Source organism: Molossus molossus, unplaced genomic scaffold (genome assembly GCF_014108415.1).
Source record: "Molossus molossus isolate mMolMol1 unplaced genomic scaffold, mMolMol1.p scaffold_m16_p_4, whole genome shotgun sequence".
Classification (NCBI taxonomy): Eukaryota; Metazoa; Chordata; class Mammalia; order Chiroptera; family Molossidae; genus Molossus; species Molossus molossus.
Window position 1 is genome coordinate 5,795,928 of NW_023425377.1, and position 15,367 is coordinate 5,811,294.

The window sequence follows — 15,367 nt, forward strand, 5'->3', positions numbered from 1 at the left end:
CAACACCACCGCAGCACAGCTCAAATACCAACAGCCAGTCATCAGTATCTTCAAAGAGAGTGATCTGAGCTAAGAAGAAAAACAGGTTTGCTCCTTAGGAGGAGCGGAGTTTACTTTAGATAAGGTGGTCAGGGAGGGCCTCTGGGAGGTGGCATTTGCACCGAACCTGAATGACAACAAGCAGCCCTCATGGGAAGACCTGAGGGCAGAGAGACCCTCAGAAGCAAAGGCCCAGCAGGGGGACCCAGTCTTAGAGCTGCGGAAGTAAAAGCCAGCCGACCCCTGGCTGTCTGCTGCCTGACCTAACGCATTTTTCTTGCCTTCTGCCCGTGCCTCCATCGGCCCGCGGGCCCAGAGCCTTCCTAGCTTGATCGGTTTCCCATCTCAGGCAGCGGAGGGGTCCATGCTAACTGCAAACCTGTGTGGACGGCCACCTTGGGACAACCCAAGGGCCGTGCACAGACCCACGGCCACCCGCCGTTGGTGACATTTGCATGAACACGAGGTTCTGGGGCATGCATACTCGGGCGCGGCTGGAGGCAGCACGGATGGGCACGGGCCGCCGGGAAGCCACTGGGTAACGTAAAGCCACTACCGTCAGTGTCAGCGGCTCACTGCCGTGGTGGAAAACCAGAAACGGGCATCTTCCAGGCAGACAATGCCTGCATTCAGCCCGGCGGGGAGCTGGCCGCGGCCGCGCCTGCCACCCCTGGGAGCTGGGTGGCCCCGCGGGGATGCCATGAGCCACGAGAACCGGGAGGAACCCGGCGGAGAGTGACGCTGTGAAGAAGTGACTTCTGGTGGTGGACAAGCACTCACAGGGGCAGAGAGTGAAAAGTGCGATTTCCCGGGGGGGTGGGGGGGAGCCGTGGGGAGCCAACTTCTCTTGTTTAGATTTCTGACCATTAGAATGTACTCCAAGAAATGGTAAGAGAAGCCTTCGGGGTGAAAAGGGGAGCCCAGGGGAGGAAACCAGAAAAGGCATGGGGACCTGTCTGCGCGCAGGTCACGCCCGAGCGTGGACTCGCCTGCCCGCGGGCGTGCGTGCTGCCCACCGCTGTGTAAACAGTGCTCGTTCAGCAGGGCCAAGGCGCCAGGGAACTGAGCAGCAGGGGACTCAGGAAGGGGTTCAAGCAGGAAGGAGGGAGTGTGGGGGCGGTGGCCCAGGTGGCCAGACCTGACCGAGCCGCCCACACACCTGTTCCCACGGCTGAATTCAGCCTCTGCCGTAACTCGCTGCGGGACGTGGGGTGATTCGTTCGGCTAAGAACAATCCCGCGGCTGTCAGGATGACCGTGACGATAACAGCTGTATTCACGGGGCGCTCATGGTGCGCCCAGGGCTGCGCAGACTTTCCCCAGGGACAGGTCACTGTCTTCCCTGCTCTGTGAGACGGGGCGATTCCCCTCCTCACAGGCTAGCGCTGGGGCAGAAGCTGGACAGCCTGGCTTCCAGGGACCACCTGACCATGGTGCCCTCCCCTCCCCCAGCCCCTCCCGGTCGGATACATACGGTTGGAGGTGAGTCTGTCTGCTCCCCCGAGAGCATTGAAAGCTCCATGGACGTTCTGGACCTGCGGGAAAGTACAGCGAGGCGACCTCAGGATGCCGCCACCTCCAGACCTGGCCCTGGCCTGAGGGGACAGCCAGGTAGAATCTGGTTTAGGGACCTCCGCTGTATGTACAACGGGGACCCATCAGGGTCTGTCTCGTAAAGAAGTTGTGGGGACCATCTGAGGCACAGTCAAGGAAGACCCAGAGCCAGACACACCTGGTTTCTTACAAGCTGTGTGACCTTGGGCAAATTACTGAACTTCTCTGATCCAGCTTTCTCAGCAGGAAAATAAATCCCACCCCGCGTCCTTGGGGGAGTCTTTGAGAGAGTTGAAGAAGGGGTCACCTACAAGGCTGTTCTCTAAGCGACAAAGGGTAGGCTTCAGTGCAGGCTGGAGGTCAAGAGCGAGGAGGGTGTGGTGTGCTGCAGACTGGGTCTGAATCTGGCTGCACATGCTTGTGTGAGACGCAACAGTGGCTGTGCATGTGTGCACGTGGGACAGCGTGAGCCCCGGGGGCACGTCACCAGGCTGGAGGGCCCCCTCAACCAGGAAACAACTCTCACCAGGCAAGGCCTGGGGTCGGGACCTGGCTCCCCCTCCTAGCACGATGGCTGGGCAGTTCCTCTCCCTGAGCCTCGGTTCCCTTTGTCACACAGGGCGTCAGAGAATGCACCTTCAGGACCGTGGTGGGGGTGGAGAAGACGGGACATCGGCGCGGCCCTGCCTGCAGGGGTGGACACTGCTGGACTGGGCCGCTGGTGGCGGCTCTCGGTCAACAGGGACTCGCAGAACACTTCGCCCACCGAGCTAACCCTATTTAACGGACCGGGCCCGAGCGGGAAGGCCAGGGCGGCTGTGGAGTCAGAGAGGTGTGCTGGGGACCCTGGGCGGAGGCTTCTCCGGTCCCAGCTCCACATCTGTAAACTGCGGTGCCACCCCCACCTCTTGAGGCTGCACTGACGGGGAGAAAGCCCCAGCACTTAATACTTGCTCATGAAAGCCAAGTCCCTTTCCCCGGCCCCAGGCTCAACCAGGGGTTCCGAGGCCGGTGCGCTGTTGATGCAACAGCAGCCGTGCGCTCAGAAGGGGTCAGACGGAGGGGGTGTGGGACGGAGCAGTGGCTCAGCGGGGTGACCCCTCTGGAGGGCATGCTCTGTGCCCAGGAAGGACAGACGGCTCCAGGGACACAGCTCCTGTGCGCCCGTCCCTGGCCACGCCGCCCGCAGTGTGGCTGCTCACCTGTAGCGTGTCCCCAAAGGAGAGCTTGTGGATGACATGGGTCATGTCCGGGTTCTGTGGCTGGGCGGTGGCACTGTGCGTGGACACGTGGAAGTTGCCGGGGACCTGGGGAGAAAAGCAAGTTGCAGGCGTTTGGTGGGCTGCCCCAGAGGTGAGGCCCCGGGCTCACGCCGGGTCAGACAGACCGGGGTGTGGACCCAGCCGCAAGCCACGAGGCTTTGGAGGAGCCGCCCCCTGAGTGCCAGGCTCCTCCTCTGTAGAACGGGGCAATGACAGCAGCTACTCGGGGGGCTGCTGGAGCAATGGGGGGGGGCCTGAATGAGGTGATGCGTGCAAGTCAGTGGCAGCTGCTACTGGACAGGGCTGTCGTCGGAGCCCAGGGAGGCCCCTCTGGGACGCGGGAAGAGCATGGACACAGGCAGGGCCTGGGGAAAAGCCACGGCATTTAAAAATGTTTTAGCCCTGGCCGGTTTGGCTCAGCGGTTAGAGCGTTGGCCTGCGGTCCAGAGAGACCCGGGTTCGGTTCCCGCTAAGGGCGCGTACCTCGGTTGCAGTTTGTCCCCGGCCCTGGTTGGTTGTGCGGGTGGCAGCCACTCGATGTGTTCCTTTCACGTCGATGTTTCTCTCTCTCTCTCTCTCTCTCTCTCTCTTCCTCTCTCTCCCTCCCACTCTATCTGTACAAAAAATGGAAAAATGTCCTCGGGTGAGGATAAAAAAAAATAATAATAAAATAAAAATGTTTTAAACTTCCTGTTTACCTATGTAAGTAATGCCTGCATAGATCTGTATTATAAAAATCCACACGATACAGTCAGAACTGAAGTCCCCGGCACCGAAACCCCCACCCCCGGACATAAGCCTCCAGCGCCGGGCACGTGTCCTTCAGAGCTGTCTGTGCAGGGACACGGACCTCCCGTGGACGTGGGCAGAGCTCAGGGTCGTGCTGGCGCCCGGGCCTCATGCTCCCGGAGCCCAGTGAGTCAAGGGGGCCGGCTCCCGTGCGCCTGCCACCCGCTGCCACCCCTCCAGCTGTGACTCAGTGACCCGCGCCCCCTCCACACGGAATCCATCACAGGTGGGTGACTCATGCCAGCACACGCTGGGCTGGAGAAAGAAAAGACGACGCTTTTAGAGCCTGTGACTTAGGAACCTACGTCAGTGCCTCTGATGGGTTTTAAAAATATATAGATGAAGCCAGGCCCCAAGCCCCAGCCCATCCTGCCTTCCTCCCGGGGCGCTGGGGGATCGACGAGCCTGGGCTGCTGGGGACTGTGGGGGTGCAGCTTGGAACATGTGAGCTCTGCTGGCCAGCTTCCCGCCGGATGGACAAGGAGGCCGCGGGGCAAGCGTAAGCCTGATGCTGCGGGGTCCAGGGTGGGGGCCGGGGCAGACCCCGCCTGCCCCGCGGCTGGCTCTTACCGAGCGCTCCTGCACTGGGAGCTTCCCACAGGCACGAACCATTAACCTGCCAAGGGCGGGGGGCAAAGGCTGGCCCGAGCTGTGCTCTGGAGTGAGTGGACACTCTGGTCACGTCCCACGTGGCCGAGATGTCGGCAAGAGGAAGCCACGGGAGGGCCGGGGAGGAGCGGGAGTCTGGGCGCCGGGCTGCCTGGGTTGCAATGCTTTTCCCCTCGAATGTTGGTCTCCCTCCGCCAGGACACGGGCCAGCAGCACTGCGACCCCGCCCACCTCGTCAACCAGAGCCCCAGGACTGAGAACCCCCCCTGGGACTTGGAAGGTGCAGGTAAAAATTTCTGGAATAAACGAACGTGTAATAACTCATTTATTCCTCACACGAACTCTGAAAGGGACGGGGTGGGGATCATTCGATAATTATCATCATCCCACCCACAACCTGAAGATGTGAAAACCGAGGCTGAGAAGGGTTGAGTGACTTGGAGGGTGTTGCTGGGCCGAGAGGGGACGGAGCTGGGGCTCCAATGCAGGGCCCAGGGCTGCCGATGCCGGTTCCCCGTCCCCCAGCAATCCAGCCAGCGGGGGCTCCAAACCCCAGCTCGCTGAGGGCTGTCTGGAGGAGGCAGTGGGCATACAGCTCGGCCATCCGTTTCTGGGGAGGAAGGGGGCCCGGGGACGGGGCCAGGGTCGCTGACCTTGTTGATGCTGAACTGTCCCTCGAAGCGGCAGCCCGCCCCGTTGTTCAGCGGCACCTTCATGGAGTTGTCGATGTGCCCGACTTCATGCCTGCCCATCTCATCCTGGATGTCGAGCCCGACCACTGTGAGAGCCAAGAGAAGAGTCACAACCACCCAGAGAAACGGGGTGAAGGACCGGCCCCCTCCTCCATCCGTCCATGGACAGGCGGGGCCGGCCCTCCAGGTGCTCACGTCTGGGGCCCAGAGACACAGAGAGGAAGTCAGGCAGTGGAGGAGAAAGCGACCCCGGACGAAGAGGGAGCCAGCCTTCCCCGCTCCCCGCAAATCTGCCTGAGGCTGGAGAGGATGAAGGGAAAGAGGTGGGGCAGCAGCGAATGGGGCCAGCGATGGGGGGCTGCGGGGTGCAGGCTGACGACGCTGCCGGGCGGGAGGCTCCAGGCAGCAGCAGAGGTCAGGGTTGGGAGGCAGTCTGAGCCCTGGCCCCGCCTGCCTTCTATGAGCTGTGCAACCCTGGCTGAGGCACTTAACCTCTCTGGACCTCAGTTTCTTTCCTCGAAAATGGGGTGACGACAATGAAACCTTCCTTGGAGAATCCTAATGATCAAACAATTCATAGGTACAGAAAATGCTTAGAACAGGGTCTAAGGCACAGGAAGTGGCAAGTGCTTCAAAAACATCAGCCCTTCACGTCCCGGGCAGTCTCTGCGTTCACCGTCAAAGAGGCCCCTTCCTTCCTCCAGCCCTTCGCTCTTTCACTCTTCCTTCACCCCAACACCCGCTGCTCCAGGCCCCGCTCTCCAGGTCCCTTTGGGGTTGCTCAGTACACTGAATGGGAAACCTGGGGAGTCCTGGTCCTTGGCTCCACTGTGACTCTACCACCCGCTGTGACTCAGCTTCTCAACCTGGAAAGTGGGCAGGCGCAGGCCAGCTGCTCGTCCCGAGAGGGTCCCAGCAGCAAGGTGGTGGTGGCAGGGTCCCCACAAACAACAGAAATGTAGGAATTTCCCTGCGAGAGATGCTAGGAAGGAGGCTGCCACGCAGGGAAAGGGCGACTGGAAGCAGCTCTCAGCGAGCTGATCCTGAGACTACAGATCAACCCGATGGCTCCGTGGACACGAGGAGCCAGGGCCCATCCACCGAAGAGAACGGGACACAGCCACTAGCAGGGACCTCACGGGTCTGCAGGACGTGGGGGAGGCTGTTCCGCAGGCTCAGTTTAAGAGAAAAGCAGGAGGTCCCCGCTGGGGTCAGCAGCTCCGTCCCGGGAGCCCGGCCCGCAGATGAACACGGGACCAGACGTGTGCGCAAGGCAGCTCCGGGCAACCTTATTTGAGACTGACAGCTGGAAGCAACCCAACTGCCTGTCGACAGGGGCCTGCTCAACGGAACAGGCCCCTGTGGAAGGCCGGGCGGCAGGTGCAGGAACGAGCTAAGTCCACGCGTGGGCAGGGCCGCGGCCGAGAGTGTGGGGCCGCACCTCGAGCCAGTTACCTAACCTCTCTGTGCCTCAGTCCCCCCCTCCACCTTCCGATTCTGAGGGTCACAGAAAATCAAAACAGCACTTGCTAGCACTCGATACTCTGCGAAGGGCCTTCCAGGTACGCATGCGCCATCTGAACATCCTCGCGGGGACGGTCGTACAGTCAGGCCCGTTCTCTGCGGGGACACTGAGGCACAGAGACGATGAGGCCTGGATTGGAACCCAGGGTTCAAACCGGAGCCCACGCCCTCCGGCCCCTCCGCTAGAACCTCTCTCGGCCTCAGACGGCCACGGCTCCGGGCAGGGTCTGGCCCGGGCTCAGAGCTGAGTAAATGCCAGCCGTGGTCACCGTTCCCCCGTTCCACTGATCTCATGAGTCATGTGAGAACAGCTCCGAGATGTTAGCTGAAAAAAGAAACCCCAGAAAGGTCCCATACGGTCGGGTCCCGATTATGGAAAAGGAGAACAAAAGAATGTTGACAGATGGGCAGGCAGACAGAACGACAGACACAGGAGGTGGGGGGAGGGTCTCAACTGCCGGCAGAGGCTTCCTCTGGGGTAGGTGGCACACCGGGGAACATGTGTTTCTTTTACTTTGTTCTCTATCTATTTCTGTATTTTGAACATGTACCTTTTTTAAAAAAAATTTAAAAATGGGTTCCTGTATTAGTTGTGTAACCCCCAAACCCATGCTTTTTCCAGCAGGATGTGAGACTGCACACGCGGCATGATCTCAGCGGGTTTGGAAATGTACAGAAAGGAAAAGCCAAGGGGACGGAGTGGCCTGGAATGTCAGCCGATGCTGTCGTGAGGGGTGAGTGACGATCTTCTCTCTCTGCTGCTCTGGAATTTCCAAAGGTACAGTGATGAGCACACATTTTTTTTTCTGTAATAAAAATTGAAGTTCTTTCTTTAAAAAGCCAGGGTGTGGGGCTCTAGCAGGAACGGCCAGGGTTCGAGTGATGCCCTGCAGAGCAGCGAGGCCCCTTGGGCCGCAGCCTCGGGTCGCTGGCCCCTCTTGGGCCGCTGCCTGGAGCTGGGACGGAGCCTAGAACCACATCCCTTCCCTCCCCTGCCCCACTGGTCCCCGTTCTCTGGCCTAAGAATTTCCTTGCTCCAGAGACATGACCAATTCCTGAATGAGAAGCTGCCAGATGAATTCTTTTTCTAAGAGAAAGAGAATAAAATAAAAATAAAACCGACCTATTTCAACAGGTTCCCTGGCTCGGGGCCCACTGTGGATTCGAAATTGTGATGCAATTCTCACCAAAAGCAGCAACAGGGCTGACTCTCTATCTCTGCCTGCGACCCACCCAGTGTTCTGCCCTTCGATAGGAAGGAAGGGGCTTCCGTGCCAGGCTGGGGCAAAGGAACAGCTAGAACCCCAGTCCTGGAGGGGACACCCAATCCACTTGCCCACAAGAAATCAGCTTCTCAATCCTCTCAACAACTTGCAACCCGGGGCTCGGAGAGGTTACCTTAGCCAGGGTCATAGTTCTACTCACCAAAGGAGCCAGAATCTAATGCCCCACACTAGACTCAGTGAATTGTTTATACAAATAATTCATTCTCTTAGATGAAACAAACAAAATAGTGTGAAATAAAAAAGGAAGTTTTCCGAGGGCCGCCACCAGATCAGAGCTGTATCCTTTTTCAGGTGACTGCTCTTGGCTGGTTAGAGGTCTCCTTGCCCTGCGATGCTTGGGAGGTTATATGACCCCACCCATCACCCACACACCAGCCTGCAGCCGTTAGGGGCATCAAGGATGCGGGTAGCAACAGCCCAGCCCCTTGCTACCAGGCGGGACAAACCGTGGTGTCGGTAACACGCCACACATCTCTGCTTGTCCTCCCAACTCCCTAATGCCCTTACAGGTCCCTCCTGAGAGCCCTCCCTCAATAAATCATTGGTGGAGAACCGAATTCTGTTTCTTGGGAACCTGCCCTAAAAGACCCCCTCCCATCAGGGCCACTCTCCAGAGATAACCGCCGTTAGCAGTTTTTTTGTTTGTTTTTTTTATCCTCACCCGAGGACCTTTTTTCCATTTTTTGTTCAGGTAGAGTGGGAGGGAGAGAGAGAGAGAAACATCGACATGAAAGGGACACATCGAGTGGCTGCCACCCGCACGACCAACCAGGGCCGGGGACAAACTGCAACCGAGGTACATGCCCCTAGTGGGAACCGAACCCGGGTCTCTCAGGACCGCAGGCCGATACTCTAACTGCTGAGCCCAACGGGCCAGGGCAGTTTTTTGTTTTTTATTCCAGAAAACCACCGAGTACATCCCCATGTGTTCACATTCTCCCCACAAGAGCAGGAGAATCTCATGCTGGCAGCTTGCCCCGTTCCCTCGCGGGTCCTGGTCACCCCGCCAATTCTGCGCTCGCGGCCCTGCCTAAGGGAGGGGACTGCCGGAGGGAGCGGGGGGCTGCTGGGAACACTCACGTTCACAGTGCAGATTGGGTAAACTGATGTTCAGGCTGACGTCGATTTTGCCCCCGCTGTCCTTGTCCGGGTCATCGACGTACAGCTCGTTCACGCTGAGGGAGACAAGCACAGGAGCCTTTGCTGAGATGGGGCACCCACCCCAGCTGCAGGGGACAGCCAGGGGCCCCTCACGTGGTGACTCCTGCTCCAGGAACCCCACTCCCCTCTGGGGAGCCCAGCGCTGCGGGGCTCCCCCTCCACGGCGCTCTCCAAATGCTGGCCTCCCACTGGGAGGGAGGGACTGGGGTCCTGGCAAGAACATGGGAGTCAGATTCAAGTTCCAATCTTGGCTCTGCCACTCTCTGTGGGAACTCGGCAGATGCCACCTCTGTGAACGTGTCTGTTATATGGGGTGTGAATGGAGAGATCTAAACAGTCAGTGAGAACTGCGGGCCTTACTAGGGACCAGAGCCTGGCGCCAGCGAACCCCCGGCACCTTCCTTCCTTCTAAGTGCCCCTTCCACCCCACTGTGAGGTCGGGGACTCCCTGGGCGCCCATCCTCAGGTCCCGGCTCTCAAAGCCTCCGCCGGTACCAGGCCTGAGAACAAACAGAGCAATGTATCAGTTTCTTCCCGCTGCTGTAACAAACTGTCAGAAAGTTAATGACGTGAAGCAACGCCCCGTGATCGTCTACCCTGGAGGTCAGGCGTGCAGACGGTCTGCGGAGCTGGGCTCCTGCAGGCTCCGGGGAGAACGCATCTTCGGGCCTGTCCGGCCTCTGGAGGCCGCCACGCTCCCAGCCCCTTCCTTCACGCCAAGCCCGCTGCGGGGCAGGTCTCTCCCCTCTGCCTCCTCACTTCCTTCCTCAGACGCACTCCTGTGATTGCACTCTGCCCACCGGGTAACCCAGGATCACCCTCCCGTCACAGGGCCCTTGACACAATCACCTTGTAGAGTCCCTTGGCCACACCAGGTAACATAGTCACAGGTTTCAGGGATGGGGATGTGGACATCTCTGGGAGCAGCGGCCTCATGGACAGCCATGGACCCTGCTGTTGGGGACAACAGCACCACACTGGGACCTGGGAGCCACACTCATTTTATTCAACCAGCACTCTGAGCACCCAGCCTGGCCGGCGCTGGAGGGAGGAACCAGACAGACGCGCCTCTGCCCTCACGGAGCTCAGACACACGGCCCCCCGGTCCGTAGCTTTCACCATCGACGAGGACCGCTGTCCCGGAAAGCTACGGCGGCCCGGGAGGGACGGACGGGGCGGCTGCCCTCCGGGACAGTGGCTGGGAAGACTTCTCTGAGGAGATAGCAGCTGAGGATGTCCTGGCAAAGAGGGAGCAGGGGCCCTGGGGACAGTGCGGCAGAGGTCTGGACGTGGGAAGGACACAGCTCCTTCGGGAACTGAAGGACGGTCACTTGGCTGCCGTGTGGAGCAGAGGGAAGCGGGGTGGGCGGGGCAGTTAGAGAATGGGTGGGGGCCAGGCCAGGCGGCTCCGAGGTCATGCTCAGGCCTTTGCACTTGAACCTGAGCCCAGGGCCCCGGTCAGGCTGCACCTCCCTAGATCCCTCTGCTGCAAGGAGGGCGGACCTGAGGGGCCACTGGGCCTCAGGGAGACCAGAAGGCAGGCTGCTGCAGGGTGCAGGGGACAGATGGGGGCCTGGGTGTGGTGGGGACGCAGAGGAGGGCGGGGGTGCTAGAGCAGGCAGGACTCACTGGTGGACGGGCATGAGGGTGGGCCGAGGGAGGCAAAGGCACTGGGGTCCCGCGAGGCTGTGCTGAGCTCAGTGTCGTGGGGACACCCCTGGGAGCTGTGTCGGAAGCCTGGTTCCCAGACAACTGCCCGCGGGGGAACCCGAGTCCACAGGCCGGCCCAGTGGCAGCTATGGGCAGTGCTGGGGTGGCCCCTGTGCCTGTGCACAGGTGTGAAATAAAGGGGTGCGGCTCCCAGCCCGACTCTGGAACCTTCTCCGTGGCTACTCTCTGGGAAAGAATGAGTTGGGCCGGGGCGAGGGCATTTTGTTTTTACTGAGACCCTGTCCTGGTGCCCGTCCCTAGTGTGACACGGCTGGTACTCAAAGTCACACCCGGGGCTTCTTTCCTTGGGGGTCACAAGAAGGTTCCCAGAAACAAGAGACCTACACAGCTTCGCCTTCACACCGCTGGGCCTCCAGCCCATCAAGCCAGGGCCGGCCCAGCTGGGTCCGTGTGTCCTCACGTTGTCCCATCTGCCCCGTGAAATGTCCTGATCCCCCGTCTAAAGGCAGGACAGTGGGGTTCAGGGAGGGTGAGTCCCATCCCCAAGGTCACACAGCAGGAAATGGCTAGGCCATGATCCTAACCCAGGTCAGCCTTCTGCCTGAGCCCCAGGGCTCCCTTTGGCCCCTCCTTCTTGTCCTCAGCATCCAGGGTCAAGGGGGAAAACGAGGGGGGCCCTGGCCCTCTGAGGCCACAGGGTGTGGGGTGAGAGGTCACCGAGCCAGTGGAGGGCACCCCGCAGGCTATGCTGGAGGAGACTGACTTCACAGCCCTTCACCCTCCTCGCCCTTCAGCACCCAATTCCCACCCAGCCTCAAACCGCAGCTCAGGAGGGTGCCGAGTAACGATGGCCGAGGGCCGATGGCCGATGGCCGTGTGAACCAAACGGCCACCCAGGGAGAGCTCCAGCTTCCCTTCCCAGCCCAGCTCTTCCCTGAAGCCACGCCCCTCTCCCACCTGGGAGGCAGGGCCTGGAGCATCACTGCGGGATTGTGGGATGATGTCATCCCCTGGCAACCCTCCAGGTGACCTCAGCTCGCAGAGCCAGTTGAGTCCCAGGTGTGGTGCCAAGGTGAGCTCACCCTTGAGGCCCCAGGCCGCCCCTCCCAGCCCAGGGGCCCAGGCTCCAGCGCTGCCCGGACAAAGGGGCTGCGGAGCTGGGAGGGTGGAAGGCGCTACCCGCAGAGCCCACGGCCAGCCTTGTTATGTAAGCTAGAACTGGGGCTCCCCGGCGCCTTCCTGAAGGGCCTGGGGCTGTGGGGTAAATGGTTCAGTCACCTGAGCCACCCGCCCGATGAGGTCAACACGGCCACTTCCGAGTCCAAGGCACAGGTTCGGGGCGCTGGCTTCCTGCCCCCCGCCAGCTCCGCAGCCCACGCAGCCTCTCACCGTGCCCGCCGAGGCCAGCTAACCACATTGCCGGGCGGGACGCATTTTAACAGGTCACTTAAAAAGCCCATTTGGAGCTAAAATGCGTGTTTTCTGGATTCACTGCTGTTTGGGGACTCTCGTGGGCCTGATCCTCCCTGTCACTAGCGAGGGTGAGGAGAAGGCCCGTGGGCAGTGACAGACGTGGGCTCCCCACCGGCTCTGCCAGAGAAGCTGGGGACCTGGGACAAGTCACTTCATCTCTCTGATCCTCGGTTTCCTCAACTGTGAAACTGGTAGAACTGTCTATGAAGTTTAAAGATAGGCAAAATTAATCTATAGCAACAGAAGTCAGAATAGTGGTGATGGGCCCTGGCCAGTTTGGCTCAGCGGTTGAGTGTCGGCCTGCGGACCAGAGAGTCCTGGGTTCGGTTCCCGCTAGGGGCACGTACCACAAAAAATAAAATAAAGTAAAAAAGAATAGTGGTGACAGGGGTGGTTACTGACTGAGGGGGGCACGGGGGGCCTCCAGCTGGTGGAAACGTGTGTGGATGGGGCGATGGTGACATGGGCGTAACGTAGACACAGGCAGACACTCCTCCAGCCTCATCTCTAAGATCTGTGCCATCGCTACGTTATATACACCGCGCCCAGAAAAGGGAAAGAAAGACAAAACCGGGCTGAGGATTCGGCTCCTCCCAGGGCTGTGAGCACTGGCGAGGAAGTGGCAAGCGGCTGGGCGGCGGGCGGGCGCCACTCACCTCGGAGGGAGAGCGCAGGCCCCTCTCGGTAGGAGGCATCACGGGAGCAGTCCAAGCTCTCAGGGTTCACATCCTGCCTCCGCCACTGGCTGACTGACCTTGGCCAAAGGGCTTTGCCTCCATCTGCCTGCCTTTCCCCAGAGGTGAGGTGGAGGCAAACCAGCCACGGCACAATCTTATAAACAGTAAGTGCTCGATAAATGTCCACTGCTTTTATCGTTATTAACAGCAGTGTTTGCCGAGTTGACAATCACAGGTACAGCAAGTCTCCGGGGCACTGCGTCGCGGTGAGGATGGAATGTGTTCACGTGTGTAAGACGCAGAGCACACACAGCCCTAGAAAATCCTAAGGCCTGCATAAGGCTGGCCCTGCTCGTGTCATGACCAAAGGACAAGCCAGGGTTCCGTAGGGGTTACTTTTCTCTTCTCACAAGGACGAAACCAGGTTCAGAGGGACAGATCAAGACTGGTCAGGGTCACACAGCCAGGAAGTAGAGGCACGTTCTGAACCTAGAGCCCCCGGAGCCCAGTGCCATGTTCTTTCCATTGAATGACACTGGACAGACCATGAATCATTGAAAAACTGAGGGGCACGTGGCCCCCAAACAGACCTGTGACACGGTGTCACCATCTTTCTGATCATCATCTGGTGGTCACCCCCGCCGATGACCCAGACAGCAATAGGGTATGGAGGTGCTCAGGAGTCCACTCCCTTTGTGCCCCCAAAGCCTCCCCATCACCACCTGCCACACTCCATGGGCAGCAGCATCTGGCTCCCCCACGAGACAAGGGCTCGGAGCCACCAGCACAGGGCCAGGGCTGGTGGAGGAGTGGGGGCGCATTCCAGGTGGGGGACGCCAGACAGCACCATGGAGTCTGGCGGGGGGTGTGTGGGAGGGGGATAAGCCGTGGCCATGTAGGCAGAGGGAGGGGACCTGGGGAGGTATGAGTGGTGGGGTGCGTAGGTGAATGTCACGAAGGGCCTTGAAATTCTCGGCTGAGGGGTGAGTCCGATGACATCTATGGAAAACAATTTTATTTGCTTTTAAAAGAGCACTTGAATAGTTCGGATTCCTGCCCAAAGTCGCTGACCTCCATGCTTAATAACCGGATTTAATGGAAACTCACACAGCCGTGGGCCCGAAGCAGGGGCCTGTGTGGGAGGGGAGGAGAGACGCAGGTTATGCAAGAAGCTCAGGCTGAACACCCTGCCCATTCCAGGCGCGGGTATGTGCACTCTCACCTGCCCGCTGATGATGCCCCCAGAATCAGCCCTTCGCAGACACCCAGTCCTGCCCCCCGCTTATCCACAGCTGTCGCCCTAGGGCCCTCAGCCTGTCTGCCTCGGGTCACCTGCCTCCTCACCTGGGCCCTGGCCTCAGGGTCACCTCTTCACAATAGGTGAGCTTTCTGAGGCACACCCCCCTCCCTGTCACTCCGTGCTCAGAAGCCTGCAGGCCCCCGTGGCTGCCTCCCGCGGCTCGGGCTCTCTACCCGGCCCTGGCTCCGATCGGGGAAAGAGTGGGTACCTGTGCTGCGAGGGAGAAGCCACTCCTCCTCCTGTTTAAGCTCCTGGCCTCCTCGCTCTGGGCCTGCTAGGGGGCCGTGTGAGGACACGGGTCAAGGTGACCTCCAAGCCCCCACTGCCTTCACAGCCACCTCACCCGGGAGGGAGCATCCAAGTCCTAGTCAACTATTCCGACCAAGATGTAGTGGCTCCAGGCGCCCGGGAGCCAACCTGCTCTGGGCAGAAAAGGGTGGGACGACAGGCTGGGGTGATGCTCTGGCAGCAGACACACCTGGGTTTGACTCTGGCTCCACCACTTACTAACCTCGTTGTGGTTTTAGCCTCCTGGTGCCTCAGTTTCCCCAGCTGAAAAGGGGGGCTAATGCTAAAGCAGTACCTACTTCAAGGGGGTTTGTGATGATTAAATGAGCTGATCATCGTAAATCGCTAACCTGGGTGGCTGGCACCTGGTCGCCCACCGTATAAAATCAGAACTGGAAATTATATGGAGTGGTATGAGGCTACAAATTATCCGTGGACAGTTCCAGTTGCTATAGGTTCTTATAAATCCTCATCAAGACAATAATCAAGAGCAGCCAGAGCCTGGGCAGAGGCTGGAATGTTCTGTGGCCACGTTCTCCGTGGTGGTGGGGGGCGGGGTTTGCTCCCCTGGAAAGTGAGGCCTCCCAGCACCCTGTGTGGGGCACTTTCCCAAGCATAATTAATGGCTTATCCAGGGCCCAGGTTGGAGTCCAACCACCCAAACAAACAGGCCTCTCTCCCACCGGGCCAGGCCAGAATAGCGTCTTATGTCACTGATAACCACAGGCCAGGGTTGGAGCAATGTTGATCCAACCAGCGGTGACCTCATTTCCTTGGGTTACTCTCTCATGGAGCGTGGGGGGCTGATCCACTGTGGTCCCACAACTGCCAGGGAGGGCCAGCTGCTCCAAAAAGGAAAAGAATCATGACCTTCCATTCTCCCCAAATCGGCAGGGCTCCCCGGGGGTTAGACCGGCTCCTGACAGAGGGAAGGCCCCAGAGGAGCCATCCTCGTCCTCAGTCCTCACCCCTCCAGACTCCCTTTGGGCAACTTCTGTGTTGTGGTTATGTGGCACCAGAGAGAAGGGGGCATGGGGGTCAGT

General features: G+C 59.8%; 1 protein-coding gene across 1 annotated transcript in view; it reads right to left on the bottom strand.

Moving 5' to 3' along the window:
* Nucleotides 1–15,367, bottom strand: part of ERGIC1 (endoplasmic reticulum-golgi intermediate compartment 1) — an 84,748-nt gene that overhangs the window by 16,514 nt on the left and 52,867 nt on the right. The window contains exons 4-7 of the mRNA XM_036241385.1: nucleotides 8,835–8,929; nucleotides 4,906–5,030; nucleotides 2,795–2,899; nucleotides 1,513–1,573 (exon numbers count right to left, since the gene is read on the bottom strand). Coding sequence (XP_036097278.1) covers nucleotides 1,513–1,573; nucleotides 2,795–2,899; nucleotides 4,906–5,030; nucleotides 8,835–8,929 — 386 coding nt within the window. The remainder of the gene's footprint in view (nucleotides 1–1,512; nucleotides 1,574–2,794; nucleotides 2,900–4,905; nucleotides 5,031–8,834; nucleotides 8,930–15,367) is intronic.